Here is a 27,880-nt window from a genome sequence, read left to right on the forward strand (position 1 = left end):
TTTGCATACCTGCATTCTGATGAATATGTTGGTTTTGTTTATACGTGCTTTAGGGAGGGTATTAAGTTATTTAACATGATGGCATATATTTACATGTGAATAAAATATTACTAAAAAGGTATTATCATTGTTGTTATTTGTATTTTGTACTGTGCAGCCAAAAAGGCTATCGTAAATCTTTGAGCAAGTAACGTTATTTATACTTATAATATATACTATACTATATTATATTAGTTTACTCAAAGATCTACGATAGTGTTTTTGGCTGCACGGGGTTGCCAGATTTCTAGCACGACTGAATGACCAGCCAAATTGTACACACGTTGTATAGACACTGTCCACTGAAAACCGGACATCTGGCAACCCAAAATTAATATTTACTCTACTGTACGTACGTTGTTAAGTGAAATGCATTACAGTATATATGTCCTCAGTTGAATATATTGTGTTTATCCTATGCCCAGGTTAATGAGGGGATGCAGTGCTGTTGTTGTACCACTGGGGGTCGCTGCATAAGACTGTAGGCTTGTGTGTTGTTAATATTGTAGCGAACGGGAACTTGGTAGTGTAACTCGCCCCATGCGGGGGGTCAAACCCCGATCTCCCGCATAACCGCGCTAACCACAACACCAAGAGAGTTAACTCCCTTGGTGGAGCTGTTAACGGACCTCGGGGGGGTTTGTCAAACCGTCTTAATAGTGTACCCCATGCGGGGGTCGAACCCCGATCTCCCGCATAACCGCCGGCCGCGCTAACCACAATACCAAGCGAGTTAACTCTAATGGTGGAGCTGCTAACGGATCTCATATAGGGTATTCAATTACGAATTCAGTTGGGCCAGATTTGAAAACCAAGAAATGTTGCTGGGCCAGACATTTTCAGCGGCCAGTAGCCTAGGCACCAGGTAATGACACATTTCAAACCAACACAAATGAATGTAGGCTTAATGAAATACAAGCAGTTCATTTATAGTTTTCCTTTTAAATTAGGTAACATCTGACACAGGCACGTCAAAAGTAATCTCAAAGTGCATAAAAAAGTGTACAGTAGTATACCAATACAAAAATGTCCTTTTGTAAAATATAAATGTTGGTCATAGCTGAGGCACATCACAAAGTGCTTTTAACTGAATGAAAATAACCATCAACGCCTTGAGTGCACAATTTAACAAGTTACAATTATAGTTAAACAATAAAATTGAATCTAATCTGATCTAATCTTACCCTGCTGACTTTCTTAGTGTGAGAAGTGACATGTTTTATTCTGAACAAGAGCAGTGACATTTGGCTCATAAGATGTCAATACAATCCGAAGGCATTGGTGTAGAGTACTGTCAGTCAGGGAACAACGAGAGCTGCTTTTTATTGTGTTCATGTGTGAAAAGCTTGATTCACAGGTGTATGTTGATCCAAACATACTGAGCACATGGATTGCTACTTTCTTAACGTTAGGGAACTGGTGCACGTTGACATCACTCCAAAACTTCGCAGGTCCATTAGTGCGAAGCTCCTGTGCCATGGTTACGGATGACTGCATGTCAACAAGTTCGAGTATGAATTTCCCCTCGTCGATGGAAGGCACCACTCCCTTTCCTCTGGCGGGTCTCTGGCAAAGCCCATCACCTCTGCGGGCAGAGCAAGCCCATCCAGTCGACCAGCATCCAGCAAAGTTCTCTTTCAACCTCGCAATGAAAACAGTCATCACATGTGTGATGTGTGCCGGGGATGAGATGCATTTGCGGAGCGTCGGAAAAATGCAGCATTCTGCCGGTGCAGAAGTCGGCCGCGAAAAGGTCCAGTTTGACTTGGAACGCGCGTCTGTTCCATAAGATCAATCACAGTTTTGTCTCTGCCTTGTAGCCCCACATTTAGGTCATTCGGGTGTTTGCAGTGGTGTAGTCTACGTGATACGCAGGACTACGCCGTATACCCACTAGGAAAGCCAAGGATTTCCATACACCTACTTAAAAATGCGCGAGGATACGTAACGGCGTTTTGTGACAGAACTTTCACTTTCATTCATAAAATTCACCCCGTCTGTGTTACGAAGCACTTGCATTTTGGACCATTGGGACTGACTGTAGCGTCATATACCATCAAAGGGGGGAGATGCGAAATGAAATATGTCAAAATGCACCACTATCATGCACAGATCAGCCTTATAACATGTAATTTAGATATATATAGAAAGGAGCGCAGATTTATTTTTATGGCGTTCGGAAATTAACAATATGAGGCTGGGAGGGAAGAATCACAGTATACCCACTAGAAAAAACTAGACTACACCACTGGGTGTTTTAATATGTCGCTCAGAAAGCAGACATCAGCCATGAAGTTGTCGTCCAGTATGCGATTCAAGTGTGTTTCTGCCTTCGTTTGCTTGCTGCTGCGGAGGAAAGTTGTAATCTCCTCTCTGAGATCACAGAAACGCTCCAGTGCCTTGCCTTTGGACAGCCACCTGACGTCGTTATGCAAAAGCAGATCATGGTGCTCAGCAGACATTTCTGACAGCAGCTTGCGGAATAAGTTAATAATAATAATAATGTTGGAGGCTCGAAGTGGAGCGAATACAATTTATTGTAGCCATCACATTGTCCATTGTTGTTTTAAGCTCCCCGCTTAGTTTGTTTAGAGTGTTATATTCACGTTCTGTAGGCTACTATTGTAGACATTTCTGCATGAATTTCTGAACACTTGCGAAATACGTTTTTCTCTGCTTTTATGGCTGGGCCAATCGGGGGTCACGTCTGGGCCGCATGCGGCCCCCGGGCCGCTAATTGAATAGGCCTAGTTCGTTACAATATGTTGATGTGTTGATGCACTTGTCCGAGTTGTTGTCTACCATTCTAAGTTAGCTCGGCTGAGCGAAATAGTTTTATTCCTTTTGGTGAGGAGAAAATAAAACCATGCCCGAGGGCAAAACAGTTCATCGTCTCCGATATTGATTCTCCCCGAGTGCAACGTAGGTGGAAGCTGCCATCATAAACGTTAACAAACGTGTATGTAATTTACCGGTAACCTGAATGGATGAAATGGATGACGAAAAGCTCATAACTTGTCAACCAGTCAACCTGACATCTTCAATTGTGGATGGAGCAATCATCTATTTTAACGGTTTGACAGTCAAGGGCAAGATGTGAACATCACCATCAGCCAGCCACTACACCTATATAGCCCACAGCTGCAACTATACACATTACTAGCTATACAAATTACTGCATGCATGATCGAGCATGTAGGCACAATATTGTAGCGTGAACGCAGGAACATTCATCAGCCAGACGGACTTACATATTGAGCCTCATCGGTTGGACGCAGTGCACCGCTCAGACCCCACGGGGGGGGTCTCAAATACCCGGCGAGTTACGTGCCCTTTTAATTATTGACTATTCAGCCAATATGTCCAATGTTTGTCTTATTTATAGGCCTATGATTATTTGAATGAGATGAATTTGTACTACTGTATATTTATGATGATTAATTGAGATGCATGATCAGTTGTGGAAGTTGAGTCCTAAGGGCGAATAGCTAGATGTTGGACTGTCTCCGTCCTCCGAATCTATGTCTGCCTGATCATCGCCCATAGCCTAATAATAAAGTGGCTTTTATAATACACCTTTCTGGCTGTGTGTTTTGTGCGGTCCCTCTCCTGACATTTTACCAAATACCCCTAAATCAGAGAACCCACATATTTTATCACAATATGTCCAGTTGTATCTTGTAGAAATTGTGGAAGCAAGGCAAGCAATATTGGTAGAGCCTATTGTAATCAGCCTGCCTGGTCCGACTAGTAACAATAAAGTAACAATTGAGAATGGAATGTTGTGGTGCGACAAAATCGCACCGCACACGCCGTGTGCATTGGGATGAGATTTTCTATGATTTTCTCATAGACTTCAATGGTGTGAGTTGAAAATCGAATTTTGCGGTGCGACAAAATCGCATCGCACGCCGTGTGCATTGCAATCGAATGTTGTCCGGCGACAAAAATCGCACACCGTGTGCATTGGCCTTAACAACTCTCTGCCCTCTCCAGGCTGTCCCAGGCAGGGTCTACTGTATACAAGGTCCCAAATGCCTAGGAATTGTGTTATTTTTAGCTATTTTATTTTAGCCTATTATTCAATTGTCACTTTATTTTGTTGTTGTTGTTGTTTTCGTGGTCTGAGCTGCTGTAACGCCTGAATCTCCCCTCAGGATCAATAAAGTACATCTACCTATAGCATCTATCTCTATCGATCTCTCTCCATAGCCGTTTACAGAGTGACAGAGTTTATGAGTCATCTTGCGATGCCAGAAGTTTGGATCAAAGTCTGGAGTCTGGTCTGGCATGAGTGACTGGTCTGACTGAGATCTAGCATATCAACATCAGCTCCATTCCTGCATTACAATGAGCCCGTCCTCCGATTTCTACCTCCACTAGCCTCCGCTGGCTAACCCAGAGCGAGCTACTCACAGTGTTGTGCTTTTATTTGAAACATGACAACAGAGCAGTGTAATTCCAGAGAAGAAGTCATCCCTGACCACTAATGAATGTAAGATGGCATGATTAGCTTTAATAGAAAAATAGAACAGGTTCTTTGATTAATAACAACAATAAAACATAACAAAAGTAACAAAATGGATGGACCATCGACAAAAAGCAACAACAGATAGGCCTATAGTAAACAACGTACAATTAAAAGTAGCAACGTAAAATAAATCCCATTAAACAAAACTAGCCATCGGATTTGATCAAATTACCAAAATAGGCAGTGATCGTCTTCAGCTTGTTGTTGAGAAAGTTCTGTTCCACTTCGACTCTCCCCCCAGGCCCGGCAAGAGAGGCAATCTGGACCATAACAAAAACAAAAAGAAACCGTTACCATGACGACAGCCCTAAACATTCTCAGAGAGCACGCACACACACACACACACACACACACACACACACACACACACACACACACACACACACACACACACACACACACACACACAGGCTTACAGAATACTGTCAACGGTGTGATATACAGGCAAATGTAAGGAATGTCCATCTGAGTGTGTCCTTTTGTACATTTCTGCAGACACGTACTGCTTGGTTAGCTGTAAAGCTGTCAAAGCTAGTCTTTACAGCAGTCTGAATGTTTCTTCTAAACCAACAGTGAAGTCTCTCTCTCAGGCCTAGTTCCACACGTACACGGGAGTTTTTGAAGACAGGGTTTTTCCTCCTTTGTTCTATCTCGTCTACACAAGCACTGTAATAGAAAATATCTCCGTCCACAAGACAAAAAACGATTTTAAACACTCACATAAGCATGCCAGGCCAGTAAGTAAAATAATCAGTAGCCTTGAGAACTGATGGTTCTCGAGCCTAATGGCCCTTAGAGGGCAGGAGCCTATCTCCTGTTTCCATAGCGTGAGGCGGCTTGATGTACAAGTACACCCCCTGGACATGACGCTGGTATGTCACAGGGTCTTACCCCCAACCCAACCCTTAATGCTGAGTGCCAAGCAGGGAGGCATTGTTGGGTACCATTTTTATGGTGTATTTGGTATGACTCGGCCGGGGATCGAACTCACAGCCTCCCGATCTCAGGGCGGACACTCTAACCACAAGGCCACTGAGTTGGTACGCCAGGCCAGTCGGTGTAGATAAACCGTTACGTCAAACACCACAGAAGAACATTAGGAGCATGCGCTGTGATGGGCTTCTCCTTTAAATGTCACCTCTGGATGACGTAAACACAGGAGATAATGGTGCACACACTCACAAGTCACAAGACAAAACCTCTGTTTTACCCGTCAACTCTGAAAACACAGTTTCCTAATATCTTCACCATGGAAGGAGGACGCCCTGTACAGTTTCTCTACTGTTAATATAAAATAATAATAATAAAAAATATATCCAAAAATATAATATAATTTCTTCCTTGTTCTAGCATTACGACTGCCAATGGCCCCTGGCCCGAGCATAGATTACTTTTTCCTGCTATGACTGGTGGACGGATCACTTGCTTAGTGAAATGTATTTGTTGTAAGTCGCTTTGGAAAAAAGGCGTCTGCTAAATGCCAAACATGTAAATGTAAATGGACATGCACCCAGCTGGCGGTTGGAAGCCCACTGGAAACGGTTGACCTTGTTGTTTGGTGTTAAATACTTTCATTTTAGCATTCTATGGACCTCAGGGTTGCTAGCGAAGCATCTTCCTGCTCTCTCAACCACAGTGGTCTCACAACAACAGCCAGGGCTGCGCGGACACACACTGACGGGCCTCGTCGTAAAAGGTTTCCATTTTCAAATGTATTTTTTATAAGCGTTGCATCGGTGTATGAAACGTGCTACAGTAACAACGTTTGATTTGATTTCAGAGGGAGTCGGGTCAGCGAATTGCCGTGCTTATTGAACTCACCGATCCTAATCAATTCACGGGTAAGCAGTGAGGTTATTTACTGCAACAAGGAAGTCCAAGACCAATTGATTAGTTGTTGCCTATGCCAAGTCTATTGAGTGCTGCGTGTCGTAAATCTGCAATAAAAGCGTCTATAAACGAAGCTTTAGAACAGAGTCTAGTTTTCAACTGCCAACTGCAAACAAATAGGTCAATCAACCGCAGTGGGTTGACAGATCGACAGTGCGTGTGTGTGTTGTCAGGGCCGTTCAGTCCTGGCCTCCATCTTGTCTAATGGAGAGTGGTTCCATTTCTAACGTCCCTCAGCTGTTTAACCAACACCGTGGCGGGGAGCCGGCTCTGCTGTCGTTGTTGGTGTTTGAATTACAAATTGGACCATAAGTCTTGGTGAGTCTTTGATGTGACGGACAGAGAACACACACACACACACACACACACACACTCTCACTCCCCCCCCCGCCCACACACACACACACACTGACTGCCAGCAAAGAAATGTAAGACTTTCTAGGTAAAGAAGAAGTGGTGGGCCCTCTTGACAACAGCCTTGAGTCAGCAGACCACACGCTAACTCTCTCTCGCGCACGCACGCACTCACACACTGTGTCTCACACTCACACTCACACACACACACACACACACACACACACACTCACACTCACACTCACACTCTCACACTCTCTCTCTCTCTCTCTCACACACACACACACACACACACACACACACACACACACACAAACACCCTTGACTCAGCAGATCAGCTCAGCTGGCGTCTTGCACCACCACCTCTCACCGCCTCCGCCAGATAACACACAGACTGCAGGACAAGCCTCCTGGCAGAGGTTTCCATAGCTACACACAGCGATATCCATCGATAACACCAGAGGCAGTGAAGTGAAGGTAGGGAGGTTCTGATGGAGAGGGTCGACCATGGTGAAAGTGAAATTGAAATTGAAAAGCATGCGCGGGGTTAAAGGAACGTGTGTGTTACAGAGAGAGAGTAGTGACCTGGTCCATGTCGGCGTTGCGAGGGAGGAAGTAGACGATGTTGTCTGAGATCATCCTGGACAACCTGAAGATGTCAAACGTGTCAGGAAGTCAAGGAGACCAACGGTGGATGAATGAATGAATGAATGAATGAATGAATGGACTGATGATAGAGGTCCTTAAAAACACGCTACTAATATACTGTATCACCACACACACACACACACACACACACACACACACACACACACACACACACACACTCGCTCTCTCACACACACACACGAAAAAACACACGCTAACTCACTCTCTCGCTCACACACACACGCACACTAGCGGACACACGCACACGCACACACACACACGCACAAACACACACACACACTCTCACACACACACTGTGTCTCTTTCTCTCACACACACACACACACACACACACCCAAACACACACACACACACACACACACACCCGCACTCTCACACACATTGTGTCTCTCTCTCGCTCACATCCCTCTCGCACACAAACACACACACGCATTCTCACACACACACTGTGTCTCTCTCTCTCTCACACACACACACACACACCCAAACACACACACACACACACACATATACATACACACACACACACACACACACACACACAAACACACACACACACACACACACACTCTCCATATAAAGGATATCCGTCGGGGTCCATCATGGTCTTGATGTTGAACACCGGGGAGCTGAGGTAGTCGGGTCCGCCCCAGGGGGGGCTCAGGAACACCACGTCCCCCCGCAGCCGGGGCGCCAGCTGCATGAAGTCCCCCTGCAGGAAGTCGATGCGGTCCGCCACCTCGTACACCTGGGCGTTGTGGCGGGCCAGCGCCAGGCGAACTGGGTCGATGTCGATGGCCAGGACTGGAGGAGGAGGGGAGGGGAGGGGAGAGGAGAGGAGGGGAGGGGAGAGGAGTGGAGAGGATCGGAGGGGAGGGGAGGGGAGGGGAGGGGAGGGGAGAGGAGGGGAGAGGAGAGGAGGGGAGGGGAGGGGAGGGGAGAGGAGGGGGGAGGAGAGGAGGGGAGGGGAGAGGAGGGGAGGGGATCGGAGGGGAGGGGAGGGGAGAGGAGGGGAGAGGAGAGGAGAGGAGGGGAGGGGAGGGGAGGGGAGAGGAGGGGGGAGGGGAGGGGAGAGGAGGGGTGGGGGGAGGAGAGGAGGGGAGGGGAGGGGAGAGGAGGGGAGGGGAGGGGGGAGGAGAGGAGGGGAGGGGAGGGGAGGGGAGAGGAGGGGAGGGGAGGGGAGGGGGGAGGAGAGGAGAGGAGGGGAGAGGAGAGGAGAGGAGGGGAGGGGAGGGGAGGGGAGGGGAGGGGAGAGGAGGGGAGAGGAGAGGAGGGGAGAGGAGAGGAGGGGAGGGGAGGGGAGGGGAGAGGAGGGGAGGGGGGAGGAGAGAGGAGAGCATGTTAGCTGGTCCTCTGTGGTACAGTTGGTAGAGCATGGCGCTAACAAAGCTTAGGTTGTGGGTTCGATTCCCGTTGGGACCATATATATGCACGTCAAAAAGCGTCAGGTAAAATGGCATATAAATGGCACATACTAGCTCCATGGCTAGAACTGGAGGAGGAGAGGGGGACAGAGGAGAGGAGAGGGGGACAGAGGGGAGGAGAGGGGGACAGAGGGGAGGAGAGGACAGAGGGGAGGAGAGGACAGAGGGGAGGAGAGGACAGAGGAGAGGGGGACAGAGGGGAGGGGGACAGAGGAGAGGGGGACAGAGGAGAGGGGGACAGAGGGGAGGAGAGGACAGAGGAGAGGAGAGGACAGAGGAGAGGGGTACAGAGGGGAGGAGAGGAGAGGACAGAGGAGAGGGGGACAGAGGGGAGGAGAGGGGGACAGAGGGGAGGAGAGGGGGACAGAGGGGAGGAGAGGGGGACAGAGGAGAGGAGAGGGGGACAGAGGGGAGGAGAGGGGGACAGAGGGGAGGAGAGGGGGACAGAGGGGAGGAGAGGGGAGGAGAGGAGAGGGGAGGAGAGGGGGACAGAGGAGAAGAGTGCGGGACAGAGGGGAGGAGAGGGGGACAGAGGAGAGGAGAGGGGGACAGAGGAGAGGAGAGGGGGACAGAGGACACGCGGGCATGCATACCTCTCTTCCCAGTGAGGGCGAACTGGATGGCGTTGCCTCCCACGCCACAGAAGGCGTCGATGACGAGGTCAGAGTGGAAGCTGTCCTGCACCCGCAGGGCGATGTGCTCCGCGATCCTCTCTGGCGTCACCGAGAACCAGCCCTCTAGAACACACACAGGAGAGACGACAGTAGAACCAGCCCTCTAGAACACACACAGGAGAGACTACAGTCCCAATATCCCTGCTTTCAATTATATATTTTTAGATACGGCAGACAGCCATTATACACCACTTGTCCACTAGGTGGCGGTAGTCAACAGTCACACTGTTGTGTAAAAAAAAAAAAAAAAAGTAATTCATTTAGCACCATCACTGTTGTGATTTGACTTTGGATCGACATGTCTAGCAGTATCACACTTGTTTCCGAATGACAATAAACCTGTCTGAAATCCTGTGAATGCCATATTATCAGAAATAACGGATCTTAAAACAGAATGAGGCGCAGTTTCACTTCAAAACAGCTGTCTTTACATCATGTGGTGGTCGGTGTTAGAAAGCCCCAGGGTATCTCACCATCCAGTCACACTGGCCATGGGAATACTGGCGATATGAATATCATATCAACTAAGTGGGCAACAACTCATTGTTTATCAACTTATTTATACATATATAAATATATATAGGCCTATATATAAATAGATATAGATACCATATGTATATCATTTACCATATGGTATGGTACGTGACTAATAACTGATCATAATAATTATTTGATTTGCAATTCCTGTACAGCAGGGGAGGCTGGTGGAGGTAGAAGCACGCACGCACGCACACACTTGAGACTATTCCTCATTCCGTTCCTTGTGTTACAATGACCCAGTCCTCCTATTTCTACCTCCACCAGCCTCCCCTGTGGTGTGTGTGTGTGTGTGTGTGTGTGTGTGTGTGTGTAGTCATGGTGAACAGAGGGGGATATTATCAGCTATTATCGCTTCATAGACTGCGTCCTGCCCCTCCCCCTCTCTCTCTCTCTCTCTCTCTCACCATCTGCTTTCATTCTTTCCTCCCAAACACACTTTCGCTTTTTCTGCTTGGTTTTACCCACCCCCCTGAGAATAAACACCTACTAAGCCAACAATGGTGTGTGTGTGTGTGTGTGTGTGTGTGTGTGTGTGTGTGAGCACTCTTCTCTTTTAGCATTTCAACTCTCTCTCTCTCTTCTCACCTCCTTCTGTCCATCCTGAGATAGGAGGATGAAGAGAGGGTAAACTTAACCTCCTACGCCCTGTTCAGAAACAAGCCCTAGTCCCTACGCCCTAGCCACTAACCCCTGTGCCCTAGCCACTACATACTAGTCCATAACCCCTAGACACCAACCCCTACACCCTAGACACTAACCCCTATACCCTACACCCTAGACACCAACCCCTATACCCTAGAGTGTAGGGGTTAGTGTCTAGGGTATAGGGGTTAATGTCTAGAGTGTAGGGGTTAGTGTCTAGGGTATAGGGGTTAATGTCTAGGGTGTAGGGGTTAGTGTTTAGGCCCTAGACACTAACCCCTACACCCTAGCCCTGTCCACATAGCCCTAAGCCACCTGCATCTCAGCTGAGAACATCTAAAGTACTTTCTCAGGCTCTCTTCCTGTCTACGACTGACACAGTAGCATAGACTCTCTCTCTTCCTTTCCCTCTCTCTCTCGCCCTCCCCCTCTGCCGCCTCCCCCTCCCCTCTCTCTCCATCTCTCTCTCTCCATCTCTGTCCCCCTCTCTCTCACCCTCCCCCTCCTCTCTCTCTCCATCTCTCTCTCTCCCCCTCTCCCTCCCTCCCTCCCTCTCCATCTCTCTCTCTCTCTCTCTCAGCCCTGTTGACATGAATAAAAGAATAGTATCCCGGGCTCTGATCTCAATATCAAAAGGAATTCAGAATGCTGTATGAATGAGTTATGATACGGGAGGAGAGAGAGAGAGACAACATATAAAAACATATTAGTCATAACCCTTCAGAGGATAAGGAGAGATTCAGCCTGATTAAATGTACCCCCGTCTGAGCAGTAGCCAGAAGTCGGTTGGATTTGGAAATGGAACCATTTGACACGTTGAACCAGTGTTCAGATGAACGCCCAATTAACGTCTTTAAAGATCGCACGCGGGGAACCGGGGGCAGACAGCTCAAGTAAAAAAAACTGGGGGAAAAAAACTTCTTATCATTTTTTAATGATAATAATATGTTATTCCCTCAAATCATCAATCAAAAGTTCTGTCGGTTTGTGTTTCGAGGCCTTGGCGTGTAGAATGTTCTGAGAAGGCCACGCGGGCGGCCGGAAAAGACAGCGGCCATGTGATGCTGGAGGTGGAAGGTGCGTCTCCCTGGCATCAGCACTTGTCCCCACAGACAGACAGACAGACAGGCAGACAGACAGGCAGGCAGACAGGCACAGGCACAGGCAGACAGGCAGGCAGACAGGCAGACAGGCAGATAGACAAGCAGGCAGGCAGGCAGGCAGACAGGCAGGCAGGCAGACAGGCAGACAGGCAGACAGGCAGACAGGCAGACAGGCAGATAGACAAGCAGGCAGGCAGGCAGGCAGGCAGGCAGGCAGGCAGACAGGGACAGGCACAGGCAGACAGGCAGACAGGCAGACAGATAGACAAGCAGGCAGGCAGGCAGGCAGACAGGCAGATAGACAAGCAGGCAGGCAGGCAGGCATTCAGACAGACAGAAAAACAGGGAGACAGACAGACCCGCAGGCAGACAGACAGACATTCAGACAAGCAAAAACCTCTCCAGCTGACAGCAAAAAAGCATGTTAGACATCAGGAGATCAACTCTCTCAGCTTTACCTTAGAAAATAAACACATATGAACAGACATCCTCTCTCCTCTCCCTCTGTCTCCCTCTCTCTCTCCCACCCTCCCTCTCCAGGAGTCACCTTGAGGCTAATCCCTCCACAAACTCTGCTTATCCTTCTCCCCATAAAGAACATTCTAAACTCCAGACAGCGATTTGGGGATTTGGGGATCAAGGATGAGGAGGAGGACAGCAGCTGCATCGACCCAGGTCTGGCGTGCCCCAGGGGGGTGCTAAGTGGGATCCTTGGGAGGACCCAGGAAACCCTAAACCCTAACCTTACTTTATTAAGTTTAGTTTTACCATTAATAATGCACACGAATAAACACAAGTTTAACCCATAACCCTTACCTAACCCTAACTGTTTTAAATCTCCACGTCAACGGGATGGGGTGACATCAGAGTCGGGCCTTCCCAAGCCTCCCACTTAGCCAGTGTTTCCCATTAACCATTAATTACCTCTACTGTGGTGGCCCGCCACAGTCTAATCTGTCCCGCCATAGTCTAATTTATCCTGCCATAGTCTAATTTATCCTGCCATAGTCTAATTTGTCCTGCCAGTCTAATTTGTCCTGCCAGTCTAATTTGTCCTGTCATAGTCTAATTTGTCCTGCCATAGTCTAATTTGTCCTGCCATAGTCTAATTTGTCCCACCATAGTCTAATTTGTCCTGTCATAGTCTAATTTGTCCCATCATAGTCTAATTTGTCCTGCCATAGTCTAATTTGTCCTGCCATAGTCTAATTTGTCCCATCATAGTCTAATTTGTCCCACCATAGTCTAATTTGTCCTGCCATAGTCTAATTTGTCCTGCCATAGTCTAATGTGTCCTGTCATAGTCTAATGTGTCCTGTCATAGTCTAATTTGTCCTGCCATAGTCTAATTTGTCCTGCCATAGTCTAATTTGTCCTGCCATAGTCTAATTTGTCCTGCCATAGTCTAATTTGTCCTGCCAGTCTAATTTGTCCTGTCATAGTCTAATTTGTCCTGCCATAGTCTAATTTGTCCCACCATAGTCTAATTTGTCCTGCCATAGTCTAATTTGTCCCATCATAGTCTAATTTGTCCTGCCATAGTCTAATTTGTCCTGCCATAGTCTAATTTGTCCCATCATAGTCTAATTTGTCCCACCATAGTCTAATTTGTCCTGCCATAGTCTAATTTGTCCTGCCATAGTCTAATGTGTCCTGTCATAGTCTAATGTGTCCTGTCATAGTCTAATTTGTCCTGCCATAGTCTAATTTGTCCTGCCATAGTCTAATTTGTCCTGCCATAGTCTAATGTGTCCTGTCATAGTCTAATTTGTCCCATCATAGTCTAATTTGTCCTGCCATAGTCTAATTTGTCCCATCATAGTCTAATTTGTCCCACCATAGTCTAATTTGTCCTGCCATAGTCTAATTTGTCCTGTCATAGTCTAATTTGTCCCATCATAGTCTAATTTGTCCTGCCATAGTCTAATTTGTCCTGCCATAGTCTAATTTGTCCCACCATAGTCTAATTTGTCCTGCCATAGTCTAATTTGTCCCATCATAGTCTAATTTGTCCCACCATAGTCTAATTTGTCCCACCATAGTCTAATTTGTCCTGCCATAGTCTAATTTGTCCCACCATAGTCTAATTTGTCCTGCCATAGTCTAATTTGTCCCACCATAGTCTAATTTGTCCTGCCATAGTCTAATTTGTCCCACCATAGTCTAATTTGTCCTGCCATAGTCTAATTTGTCCCACCATAGTCTAATGTGTCCTGTCATAGTCTAATTTGTCCCACCATAGTCTGATTTGTCCTGCCATAGTCTGATTTGTCCTGCCATAGTCTAATTTGTCCTGCCATAGTCTAATTTGTCCTGCCATAGTCTAATTTGTCCTGCCATAGTCTAATTTGTCCCACCATAGTCTAATTTGTCCCACCATAGTCTAATTTGTCCCGCCATAGTCTAATTTGTCCTGCCATAGTCTAATTTGTCCTGCCATAGTCTAATTTGTCCTGCCATAGTCTAATTTGTCCTGCCATAGTCTAATTTGTCCTGCCATAGTCTAATTTGTCCTGCCATAGTCTAATTTGTCCCGCCATAGTCTAATTTGTCCCGCCATAGTCTAATTTGTACTGCCATAGTCTAATTTGTCCTGCCATAGTCTAATTTGTCCTGCCATAGTCTAATTTGTCCTGCCATAGTCTAATTTGTCCCATCATAGTCTAATTTGTCCCACCACAGTCTAATTTGTCCTGCCAGTCTAATTTGTCCTGCCATAGTCTAATTTGTCCTGCCATAGTCTAATTTGTCCTGCCATAGTCTAATTTGTCCCACCATAGTCTAATTTGTCCTGCCATAGTCTAATTTGTCCCATCATAGTCTAATTTGTCCTGCCATAGTCTAATTTGTCCCATCATAGTCTAATTTGTCCTGCCATAGTCTAATTTGTCCTGCCATAGTCTAATTTGTCCTGCCATAGTCTAATTTGTCCCACCATAGTCTAATTTGTCCCGCCATAGTCTAATTTGTCCCACCATAGTCTAATTTGTCCTGCCATAGTCTATTTTGTCCCACCATAGTCTCATAACGAACCGAAAATATGTCTACATGCGAGCGACACAATCTTTGGGATTCGCACTGCTATCTACTATAGGTCCATATACGATTTGGCGCTATTGTTAATCGCCATGCGATTTAGCGCTGTCGCTCTGCCGCCCCCTGGTGGCCCTGGCGGGTCTCTCACCATGGTCCAGCTTGATGCCCTCGTCGAAGAGTGAGAACAGGCGGTACCGCTGGGCCCAGTACTTGGCCAGCTCCGGCTCCGCCGCGATCTCCGGCGGCATGGCGGCGTCACTCCTCCCTCTCTTGTTCTTTTTCCTCTTCTTCTTCTTCTGTTTCCTCGTCAGCCCGTCGCCTTGGAAACGACATCGGGAGAGTGATTAAAATAAAAGGTTAATACGTTTATGTTCGGCGGACGCGGAAAACGTCGATAGTCAAACAGGAGATACATCATAGATATAGCATCATAGAAAGGCGATAATAGTGATAATATTGGTGAAACTCACCCTGGCCACAGTCCTCAGGTGCGTCAGGGACCAGGTAGTCAGGAATCTCTAACGACACCCTCTCTCTGTCAGGGTTAACCTCTTCATCCTCGTCTTTGTCATCTTCGTCTTCGGGCCAGGAGAAGAGGTGCTGGGAGGTGGTGGGTTTGGCTCCCTCTGGGTGGAGCTGAGGAGCTTCATCTTCCTCCTCCTCCTCCTTCATCACCTCCTCTTCCTCCTCTTCCTGCTTGGGCGGGGGACACGCGGGGGTCTCCCCGTCCTCCTGCGCCCTACCGTCACCTGACCCGGCAGAAGCGGAAACGCCGTGCGAAGCGTCTGACGCGGACCCCGCTGACCCCCCGGGGGGTGTGGGTGTGTCTGTCTCCTTCTGAACCCTCTGGAGGAACCTCTGGACCTTGAGAGAGCACATTGAGACAAGGACAGCACAGGACACCAGGTGAGTGAGAGGCCTATGCAATGGAAGCAATGAAAAACGTCTAATAAACCAGACTGCAACTTTAATCACTGCGCTGAACAGGTCGGCTTTGAGGGAAAACCCTCTACCCCGCTACTTCCGACATGGCTTCGTTGTCTTTGGGTTGCTGAAATGCTGCGTCGTCAGGCAGCGAACAGGAAGCGGCGTACATTGGCCCCTGCCCCTACGCTTGGGCGAGTCAAATACCGGAGATGATGCGCTTCCTTATCCACCCCCCGCCTCCCTCGCCCCCCCCAAGGTCAGGGATCTGGACTCCCCCCCTCTCAGCCGTCCACAGGTAGTCAGGGATCTGGACTCCCCCCCTCTCAGCCGTCCACAGGTAGTCAGGGATCTGGACTCCCCCCCCCTCAGCCGTCCACAGGTAGTCAGGGATCTGGACCCCCCCCCCCTCAGGGATCTGGACTCCCCCCCTCAGGGATCTGGACCCCCCCTCCTCAGCCGTCCACAGGGATCTGGACTCCCCCCTCCCTCCCTCCCCCCCCCCCCTCAGCCGTCCACAGGTAGCCAGGGAGATGTGGCAGGAGTGTAAATGAGTCAGGTAGTACATGACAACTTAAAGCAGCGCATCTTCGCACGTAGCTCATTGTAAGTTGATTCATTTGGCTCGGGCTGAGGAGAGAGAGAGGGAGAGAGGGAGGGAGGGAGGGGGAGAGAGGGAGGGAGGGGGAGAGAGAGAGGGAGGGAGGCAGAAGGGGAGAAAGAGAGAGAGAGAGGGAGGGAGAGAGAGAGAGAGGGAGAGGGAGGCAGAAGGGGAGAAAGAGAGAGAGAGAGAGAGAGAGAGAGAGAGAGGGAGAGGGAGGGAGAAGGGGAGAAAGAGAGAGAGAGAGGCACGAGAGGCCGCATGTGTAAAGAGATGCAGTTTCAGACAGTGGATGTCAGAGGAAGGCTCGGCTGACAGGACAGTGTGTGTGTGTGTGTGTGTGTGTGTGTGTGTGTGTGTGTGTGTGCGTGTTTGCAGTCTTGGCTGCTCTCCCACTCCTGTCCTCTAATGGGAGATGCTCGCCTCTCCTTTGTGCCAGAAGTGGGAGGGGAGCACAACAGGAGGCAGACTTCCCTGACAGGACCCCCCACCTCGCCAGCCCCCGGGCCTGACGCTGCACATCACTGTCTGGCTCCACAGATACCCCCATACCCCCCTCACACACACCCTCATATCCCCCTCACACACACCCTCATATCCCCCTCACACACTCTCTGGCTCCATCATATCCCCCTCACACACTCTCTGGCTCCATCATATCCCCCTCACACACTCTCTGGCTCCATCATATCCCCCTCACACACTCTCTGGCTCCATACACCCTCATATCCCCCCTCACACAGTGATCCTCACTCGCGGTCCTGGAGAGAACTGCAGAATTGAAGAATTCTGTCCCAGCTCTGCAGTCACACCCCTGATTCAGCTAATCACGTTTATTTATTTTATTTATTTTTTTAAATATGTGTTTAGGGCATTTCTGCTTTATTGGAATAGAGACCGTAGAGATTGACAGGAAGGATGGGTGAGAGGGAGGGATGACATGCAGGATGTCTCGATCGAACCAGGAACCTCGTGATGATGCGGTACGCTCATTAGTGTCCTACGCCACTCTGCGCCCCGCTAATCCCGGTTTTGAAAATCACTTGAGGAGTTCAACCAGGTGTGATACGGTCCTGTAGCCCTCGGGCTGGGACTGGGCCGACTCCGGTACCAGGATGGAGCATCACCGCTCTGTTATACCCCCCCCCCCAAAACACCTGTAAAACATGCTGTTACCTTCTGGAAGGTCTTGCTCGCCCGAGGCTGAGTGACGTCCTCGTGGTCGGGGAAGAAGGTGTGTTTGTTTATGTAACAGGCCGCTCTCCTCCCTCCTCCTCCTCCGCCATTTTGTTTCCAGCTCTTCCCTCCTCTACCAGTGTGGTGGTGGTGACCGCTGGGGACGGGCTTAAACTTCAGGACACTCTCAAACCTGACAACAGGACAGGACAACGTTTTGGTTGACAAGGATGCTTTCAAACGCTCACACATTCTCCTTTGTTGGGAATGATATTTAACACTACAACAGCCGTGCCTTTTTTGACCTACTATAAGAGCCGCCGCGGGGGTCAAATCCATAGTCTTTACAATGGAAAGCTGCTATTTACACACAACCACCACTAGTTGGCCCGTCTTGTAAATTAACCTGCCTCCTACACAGAAAAACTGCAAAATAGCTTTACACTAGCTTATCCTGATATGATTTATGAAAATGTAAGGATACTGGGTGGTAGAACGCACATATCTAGCAAAAGTCATGAAAGGAGGGTCCTGAAATTTGATCGAGTGCAAAGATAGAGACATTTCTTTTACTCACAAGTTCAAATGACCCCAGCCATGGCTGTTCTAGTGTTAAGGAGAGGGACAGTTATTCTGAGTTTTGGGTGAGGCCCGTCTCAGGCACCATTCACCTGTGTTGTCCTTGACGCACGTTACAACATATGGTTAAAACTTCCAAGTCATATGTTGCTGCTAAACTGTTAAGGTGATTAATTTGTTGAAACTCTATTCTCATTTTCTATTATTTTTTCTTCTCAACAGCACAAGATAATCGTGACCAGGTTAGGGTTAGAGTTTAGCGTACCAACAATGTCTAATGTTCACATGCATCGTTAATGAGACAGAGAGAGACTCATCAGCTACAGCTACGGGTCGGAGCGTAAACTCCTCACAAGCCGATTTATCTTAACCTGAGGGCATGGTGAAGTAGCATTTGGGGTATTCTTAATGGAATCTAGGATCCGATACGATCTATGGTCTGTCACACTGGGATGAGCAAAGCATTGTCAATTGTCAAGCATTGTCGATCATTATTAACCATGAAATGTCTTTTGGAGTCAGATATAATGTCATGTTAAGTTGTGTAAGTAGGTCATGTGACCACTTGTGTTGAGTTTGTTTGATCATGTCCAAGACATGTCCAAGTTTAATCTAATCTAATCGGCCTGGACTAATGGCATCTTCTATGGGGAGTATCCATGAAAAGTGCTCTGTAGACTAGAAATGGGATTAATGTTAATCTGGGCCATGGCTCCAGGTGCCTTACATGGGTGCAGCGCTGCGTTTCAAGCCCAGTTTATCCCAGGCTTCCTCTGCAGACATCTCAGGGGTCTCCTCCACGTCCAGCTCATGACTGCATCAACACAACAACAGGCCAAGGGTCAACAGACAGCTTTTACACACACACACACACACACACACACACACACAGCAGAATACTATCAAAACACTGCAATACGTCTCTCTCTCTCTCTCTCTCTCTCTCACACACACACACACACACAGACATAGTGTGAATCATTTACCAGTGTAAAAACTGCAGTGAGTGTTGACATACAGAAAGCAGACATCATGGCCTCAATACCTCCGTTTAACTCTGGTGAATCTTCTCTCAGGCGGTTCCTCGTCATCCTCGTCATCCTCATCAGACAGCCTTCTCCCCTGGGTCCCACCGTTACCTTTCAGAACGCCCGCTTCCTGCTTCGAATCTGGAGGTGAAGAAAAAAAACAAAAAACGTTTGAACTCATTTGTAAAGTCAATATTTCATTACAGACTGAACTGCAGGGCCCGGAGTTTTCTGAACCAGACGAGAGAAAGCAACAAAGTCACTGTATGGAACGTACAACAATGTTGGAGATGAAAGAGAGAGGGGGGGAAGGTCTATACAATATGGATGAGGGAGTAGCGTGCTGCTTCCAACAGGACCAGACGTGGGCTGGATGAGGGGAGTGAGGTGCCATTTATAGAAAAGCACCAGTCCTATAGTCTCTCTGAGAGAGCAGAGCCCATTGTGGTTGAGTCTCTCTCTCTCTCTCCCCCTCTCTCTCTCTCTCTCTCTCTCTCTCCCTCTCTCTCTCCCTCCCTCTCTCTCTCCCTCTCCCTCTCTCTCTCCCTCTCTCCCTCTCTCTCTCTCCCTCTCTCTCTCCCTCCCTCTCTCTCTCCCTCTCCCTCTCTCTCTCCCTCCCTCTCTCCCTCTCCCTCTCTCCCTCACACACACACACACACACACACACACAGGGAGGCATTAAAAATGCATGCGGTCCTGTCACATGCTCCTTTCATTCAAAGGAAGGCATCTTTTGATATGATCCATAAAATATTCACACAGAATCAACCCCCAGTTTTGGGGGAAAAAAGTCTCAAATTACAAGGAATAGAATATGCTTCAAAAAGGAGTCGACATGCCCTACAACATTTTGGAGTTATATTTAGGTACTGCATGGCAATATCATTTAAAAATCATTGGACTGCCTCGAAACTGCCTGTCTAGTAGAATGTAGATGACGATACGTTATTTCTGTCATACGATAGCTTTAGGGTAATCAGAGAGATTAATCAAAATAGTTACGTCCATGAATGAACAGACATGAAGTGTCTTTGATATAATATAGTCATTTTTTTCTGAGTGGGGCAGTCCCACTCATATTTTTCTTTTTATTGCGATAGAAACAGTAGAGATTTTGACAGGAAGGATGGGTGAGAGAGAGGGAGAAAGGGATGATAGGCAGGATATGTCCGTGGCCGGAATCGAACCGGGAACCCTGCGGTTACATGGGTGACGCTTAGTGTGTTATTCCACCAAGCACCCCGATATATCAGCCTATAATAATATAATATTATTTAGCTGACGCTTTTATCCAAAGCGACTTACATTGCAGTGAGTGCCTACATTTTTCAGTATACAGGGTCGCAGCTGGAATCGAACCCACGATCTAAGCGTTGATATGCAATGTGATCATCAATGTAGATCAAAATACTGTTAACGAACACAGCTGTCTCTGACATCTAGCCCACTGGATGAACTTACTGTAGAGTTAGGCCTACTTCATATTTTCCATAGTATATAAAAAAAAAATATTTCCATATTTTTCATTATCTAATGTAGTTCTATCGGAGATAGAATCTGCTTTGGTTGTGTTAATAACCACATTGGAGCAGAAACTCAGACAGGAGTCATATAGTTCACCAAATGATGGAGCCAACTGTACTACAGCATAGGGGGTAGGAACTTGTTAGGGTGAAAATTCTTCCTAATGCATTTTTTATGACCCTGTTCATCTTAACTGACTCGGTTCCCAAGGAAGGTGACAAGGATTCTAGACTTCCTGGCGTCAGGCCAAGACCCATATGTGCCAGATGTTTTATGGCCAACCTGTTGACCACAGACTATAAGACACCATTCATTCATTCATTCATTCATTCATTCATTCCCTTGTTCCTGGTTCCTGGTTCATTGCTGGCTGACCACAGATGTGTGAACAGCCAGTTGTGTGAGCCCAGATCGATCTGAATAAATTGTCTTAACCCAACTTTCCTTTGAACAACTTTATTCCTCACCCATTTGGATTTCATACTTCAAATATCAGAAATCACTGTGACAGAACTGAAGAACTCACCCGTGGACTCACGTGTGCACGTGTTGTTGGAGGAGGAGGCTCTTTTGCGATTCCCACCGTCACACGGTTGTTCCTCGTCCCCACAGCCGTGACCGTCCTCCCGCTGTTCGCCCGGGTCCCGTCGGCCTGATCCCTCTGACTGAAGGCTCATCTGACCAATCAGATCCGCCACCTCGCCGGTGCCCGCCTCACCCCGGCTCAGCTGTCCAATCGCATCGACCGCCTCGCCGGCTCCTGTCTCGCTGTTCCCCTCCAGTCGGTCTACGGCCTCGGCAGCCTCCCCCGCCACGTCACAGCGGGGAGCCCCGGCTCCTTCCTCCTCCACTCCACTTTTCTCATTTCCCGTCCGTTCCGTTTCATTAGCTGCGCCGCAGGAGGCGTTTTCCGCGGTCCATCCTTGGGCTGCCCAGTAATTAAACTGCTCCCAGTAATAGAGGTATACCTCACTGGCGTGCTGCTCCCAGGCCGGCTGTGTGTCGGGGCAGTCCCAGGGGGCGACGGTGGGGCCGCTGGAGGAGGAGGAGGAGGAGGTGTCAGGGGGGTCAGGGGGGTGTTTCTCCAGCCAACCCTGCCACAGCAGCCCCTCTCCCTGCTGACTCCAGTAAGCTTCCCACCCCTCCTGGGACTGGGTCTGGGTCTGGGCTCCTCCCTCATCTCCAGGCCCCTGGAGGAGACCAGATTCCCCGGTGCCTTCGACCCTGGGGTCAGCCTCATCCTTCATCTGGGGAGGGTCATCATCATTGTCATCATCATCATCATCCAGGTCTTCAGGAGGGGCTCCCCAGTGGTTGGCTGCTTTCGTCCTGGACCTTCTCCCCTTGGAGAGAGACAGAAACAGAATGCATCTAAGGATTGCATGATAGATGGATGGATGGATGGATGGATGGATGGATGGATACATAGATAGATGATAGATGGAAGATGGATGGATGGATGGATACATAGATCGAGATAACGAGTCTGCACTAGGCCCTAATTCAAGCTGGACAGGAAGCAAATAATTCATAGTATTTGTCATTACTTCATTCCAGTGAACCTATCGACACGATCGCGAGGTGCGGCTCAAAATGAACAATGTGTGGTGCGCAAGCACTGATGGGAGGAGTTGTGGGACATGATTGGTTGGGGTAGATTAGATGAAGTCGATTAATACAGTGGCTATGGGACCGGCAGATTCTTCCGATCCTTGTTTTGCAAATAAAACAAACACAAAACAAAAAAAAGGCCAAGGTACAAGTGAATGGAGCCAATTCATTTTCTGTCATTTATGTTACCGATTTGATTTGGTCATTCTGTTGCAGCACACAACCTCAACGTAAAGTCTCATACCCACACTCATATGAACGTTCCTGTTATGCAGGGCTCTGTTGCATGAAAAGACACAACACAAGAGTAAAAGGAAACTAATCACACACGTCATAAAAAGAATGAACGGCAAACAATCCAGTTCAGCTTCTTGTGGAGCCATCTGGCACCTGGTGTGGCCTGTGTCGCTAGTCGCTACCTCAGAGGAGAATGATGCCGCCTAGACTTTGGGCGGTACATAAAAAAGATAGTTCTTGTTCCCTTCAAATAGTAGGCTATAAATAGTTCCTGTTTCCTCAAACAAAGCAAAGCACATCCATAGGTTTCTACTTATTGGGTTGTTATATTTCACTACTCTGTACAGTGTAATACACTGTGGCAACAGTATTGGTGTTCTACTGCCCAGGACCTCCACATTGTGAGAGACTGCTCATTATGACGTGGTCCAACACTTTCACACACACACACGCCCCGCAGCCTCACTCACACACACCTCAGCTCCCATTGGCTGCTACATAACTGGAACCCTGTCAGTGGAGGCTCCTCCATAGAGGTGGAGGAGGCCTGGCCTCCCCAATAATTTGAGAGAAGAGAGAGAGATTTAAAAAAGCAATAATTATATTTTTTATCAGACACACAACATACAATTCAGAACAATACTTCATCCATTTCTAATATTTATCCTGCAGAACAGCACTCATACACGCGTGTGGCGGAAAAAGGTACTACACGGAGGCCAGGCCTCCTGTCGGAAAGTGGTTTCTCATAGAAGTCAATGTAATGCAATTTTTTTCATGGCAATATGTGATTGGCCAAATCACTGAAAATGGGTGGGCACAGGAGGCCTGGCCTCCGTGTAGTACCTTTTCCCGCCACACGCGTATGAGTGCTGTTCTGCAGGATAAATATTAGAAATGGATGAAGTATTGTTCTGAATTGTATGTTGTGTGTCTGATTGACATAGTGTTTGAGTGCTTTTGACATGTCATTGATTGTATGTAGTATGTTGTGGTGAATGTTGTGAGCCTGAGCAGAAGGGACAATAGCTGCTGCAGGCGGACCAGAGATTCATGCCAATTGTTTTGTTTATTTGATGACCCATTGTGCAGGCAATAAAAGCTGCTTCATCCACCATCCTGAGAGTGTCCCAATCCCTTCAGTACCGCCAAACACAAATGAATAATTTTTAACAAAGACAGATAAGAAGAACAGGGAACATTCCATCGCGAGTGAAGCGAGCAAGCGGAAACAATTTTGGCCTCCTCAATTCTGGAAGTCACCAGCCTCCACTGCTGTATAGGCTACTGATTAATCTGCGCAGGGGAGCACCATGAAAATGTATGGTGACAGCGCACCTTAACACAGATCATGAACATAATCGGTGACAGGGCTGCACCACCCGCACATTGACAACAACAGTCAAATAAATCATATTCATAATTAAGTTGTTGGAGCTCCATGAAAACCTAATCGGTGACAGCGCACCTCGACACAGATCATGAACATATCGGTGAAAGCGCACCACCTGCACATTGACAACAGTCAAATAAATAATAATAGCCTAATCATTTCTCTCTCAGTGATAGTGAGTGTCACTTTGCTAGCTAGCCTAATAAGATACCTGCTGTGGTGTCTTCTTCTTCTTCTGTGCAGAATGTGGACGCGCAGTAACGTTACGCATGTCATGTGTCAAACATAACCCAAAATTCCTCCGCACGCTATGCACATTTTCAAATAAAATCACCCGGACGGCAGTAATCCTATTTAAATTTAATTTAGAAATGTAACATTGAGGTATTAGTACATATTAGTATCAGTTTATATTGTAGAGACTCAGTGCTTGAGATCTTATCATGAATATGATACGATAGTTCCAGGGCTGTGGGCCCGACATGATTCTGGTCCCTAATGCAGCTGCATTACCTGCATATATGGTAGTTACCCCACTGGGTACAGTAGATAGATAGATAGATAGATAAATAGATACGTAGATAGATCGATAGATAGATAGATACTAGGGCTGGGTATCGCCACTGATTTCCCAAAACGATTCGATTCCGATTCACAGCTCCCGATTCGATTCGATTCACGATTCGATTCGATTCCGATTCGATTTAGTTACAATATCAATTTTCCTTGAATATGAAGAGATTCTCAGAACTAATGCTATAAATGGTTCAAGGAACCCTATAACATGTAGCATTGTTAAACATATCAATGTTTACATTAAGAATTGACTCCAAAGCAGTTACATGAATGTACTTCTTATTGGAACATAAATGAACATCATTGACCAACATTTTGCTAAATCAGACACGACAAAAAGTGCTTTTTAACGTGCTTTACTGCAGCCAGTGTAAATAAAGGGGCTACAAACATAGCCTATCGGTAAACAAGACATCACATATCCCTCAGGACTGTCTCAAATAGCTTATTTGCATAATATATATATATATATATATACAAAATAAAAATGTGCAAAACTCAAACGAAAATAGTGCAATAGATGAGGGTATTTTGGGGAACAAAAAAACACATTGTAAACCATAATGTCCATGAAACTAAAGCCCTTCATTACTGCTTTCTCACTTTTTGGAGATTGGAAGATTTTATTCAGGAATAAACATAATTGGAAAATCAATGATTATTAAAATACTGTAGTATACAGTAACAATAAGTTAGTGGAAACACCACAAATCTACGGAACCACTGATTGAGGCATCACCCTGACGTGAAACATGGAAAAGAGGATCCGAAACAAGCCTCGCTGATAAAATGGCAAGTGATTGTCAGGTACGAGTCCATTGCTCTGGATGTCCAGCTGTCACTGTGATGGCCTTTGCTCTGCAAGAGATCCAACGGCATAAGTCAAGTAAGTCAAGTCACTGTGTCACACGTTATGGCAACTCTCTCTGCTGGCTGGAGTGAAGTTGCGATGTCACGTTTCACCTGCGCGGACATGTCTGGGACTATCACTTCACTCAACTGTTTGCGTGTCGGTAACACGTAGCGTGGTTCTAGTACACTGACGACACTGACGACGCTGTAGTAATTTGTTGGGCACGCAGAGAATTTGATTGTAATTTGCAACCAAACGTCTTTATCAGCGAGGCTTGTTTCGGATCCGCTTTTCCATGTTTCACGTCAGGGTGATGCCTCAATAAGTGGTTCCGTAGATTTGTGGTGTTTCCACTAAATTTAACCTCCACTGCGCACAGCTTGCATATGGCTTTGCTTTTGTCCTGCTCATCTCTATCGTCATACTTTTTACATCCAAAATGCACCCAGACATCTGCCTTTAAGCCTGGTCGTTGCGTGAGATATGATAAATTCTTGTAGCGCGAGATCTGGCCATGAGATCTCGTTGCGGGTTGAAGCTGCAAGCAGCAAAAAAATAAAATAATAATAAACGTGAAAGATCGATCTCGGGATTTATGAATCGATAATCGCTCATTCAATGAAGATCGATTCAGAATCGGGAAATCAATTTTTTGAACCCAGCCCTAATAGATACGTAGATAGATAGATACGTAGATAGATAGATAGATAGATAGATACGTAGATAGATAGATAGATAGACAGATAGATAGATATGTAGATAGATACGTAGATAGATAGATAGACAGACAGACAGACAGATACGCTCATAACTGCCACTCACCGTTCTCTTCGGTGCAGAGGAGGTCACGAATGCCACAGGTAGTCCCATGCTCACCATGAGCTGTGCTTCCTCATCCAGTGGTTCTGCCTCCTCCTCCTCCTCTTCCTCCATCCCCTCTTCATATTCTAGCGGGCCATCATCCCCACCCTCTGCTTCTGTGAATGAAACAACACGTTTGGTTAAAGAAACTCATGACTGATCTGGAAGCTTTCAAGACAGACCATACTGTATATAGCTAGTCTTTTCCCAGACGGCTGTGTAACGGCTTATATGAGTCTGCTCAGAGATTTGATATATACATAATAATAATAATAATAATAATAATAATAATAATAATGAGGCTTCGGTCTGACAAGTCTAGGTAGTACTCTGTGGCTCAGTTGGTAGAGTATGGCACTAACAATGCTTAGGTTGTGGGTTCGACTCCCACTGGGACCATGTATACTGAAATGTATGTGTTACGGTACATGTGGGAACACGGTACATGTGGGAAAACTAGGGTTAGGGTTAGGTGCTAGGGTGCTACGGTTAGGGTTAGGGTTAGGATTAGGGTTAAGGTTAGACATGCCAGCATGTACCAAGTCACCCTAGCACCTAACCCTAACCCTAGTTTTCCCACATGTACCGTATTCCCACATGTACCGTAACATAATGCACTGACCGCAGTAGTCGCTTTGGATAACAGCGTAATGCAATACCAGGGGGCGGAGTTACTGCCTACCAGGGGGCGGAGTTACTGCCTACCTTCTCCAGGGGGCGGAGTTACTGCCTACCTTCTCCAGGGGGCGGAGTTACTGCCTACCAGGGGGCGGAGTTACTGCCTACCTTCTCTAGGAGGCGGAGTTACTGCCTACCAGGGGCGGAGTTACTGCCTACCTTCTCTAGGGGGCGGAGTTACTGCCTACCTTCTCCAGAGGGCGGAGTTACTGCCTTCCAGGGGGCGGAGTTACTGCCTACCAGGGGGCGGAGTTACTGCCTACCTTCTCCAGGGGGCGGAGTTACTGCCTACCTTCTCCAGGGGGCGGAGTTACTGCCTACCAGGGGGCGGAGTTACTGCCTACCAGGGGGCGGAGTTACTGCCTACCTTCTCTCTGCCAACTCTCCGTCAGGTCAGCGATGGCATATCTGTCGGATCGATACAACTCCCGATCTCTGCACAAACAAAGGGAGAGAATGAAACACAGAGATGTGAACGGAGGAGAAATTTGAAATGCGACCGTACGTGTGCACATCATGTGACAAATACATTCATTGTCATTGTCAATGAAGACAGTGAAGCTGACATGAATGACAACAATGTGTAGCTGGCTATGGAGTTAATAATAATAATAAACACTCACTGCACAAACGCTCTGGAACAGAGGCAGTGGATCATCTCCTCATCTCCGGCCAAGCTGAATATAATATCAGCCACCACGTTCCACCTGGCATCGATCATCATGGTCAGGTGTTCGCCGGTGTAGGTACCGGATTTTCCCACTTTTCGAGGTTAGAAGACCGAGAGAATCAAGCTTAGTTGAGAAAAGCTATGGCTTCTTTTCTGAACTATTTCAAGCTTTCTTGTAGTTTTCAACCTGTCGTTCACACAACAACACAGCTCCACAAAACGTCTCTCACACACTCGTCTCTCACTCGTTACACGTTTTCGCTCCGA

At 47.3% G+C, this 27,880-nt stretch overlaps 1 protein-coding gene across 1 annotated transcript; it reads right to left on the bottom strand.

Annotated features, from left to right (window-relative positions):
• Nucleotides 1-4,631: 4,631 nt before the first annotated feature.
• On the bottom strand, nucleotides 4,632-27,667 carry tgs1 (trimethylguanosine synthase 1; the record flags this gene model as incomplete). The annotated part of the gene is made up of 14 exons (XM_080546901.1): nucleotides 4,632-4,830; nucleotides 7,400-7,478; nucleotides 8,071-8,287; nucleotides 9,501-9,644; nucleotides 15,051-15,221; nucleotides 15,373-15,502; nucleotides 15,578-15,766; nucleotides 17,604-17,796; nucleotides 18,910-18,996; nucleotides 19,228-19,351; nucleotides 21,261-22,077; nucleotides 26,227-26,381; nucleotides 27,311-27,378; nucleotides 27,567-27,667. The coding sequence occupies 14 exons, from the start codon at nucleotides 27,665-27,667 to the stop codon at nucleotides 4,717-4,719; spliced, it is 2,589 nt and encodes an 862-aa protein (XP_080403027.1). The 3' UTR covers nucleotides 4,632-4,716.
• Nucleotides 27,668-27,880: the final 213 nt, after the last annotated feature.

The sequence above is a fragment of the Nansenia antarctica genome (assembly GCF_963989245.1).
Source record: "Nansenia antarctica genome assembly, chromosome: 16".
NCBI lineage: Eukaryota > Metazoa > Chordata > Actinopteri > Argentiniformes > Microstomatidae > Nansenia > Nansenia antarctica.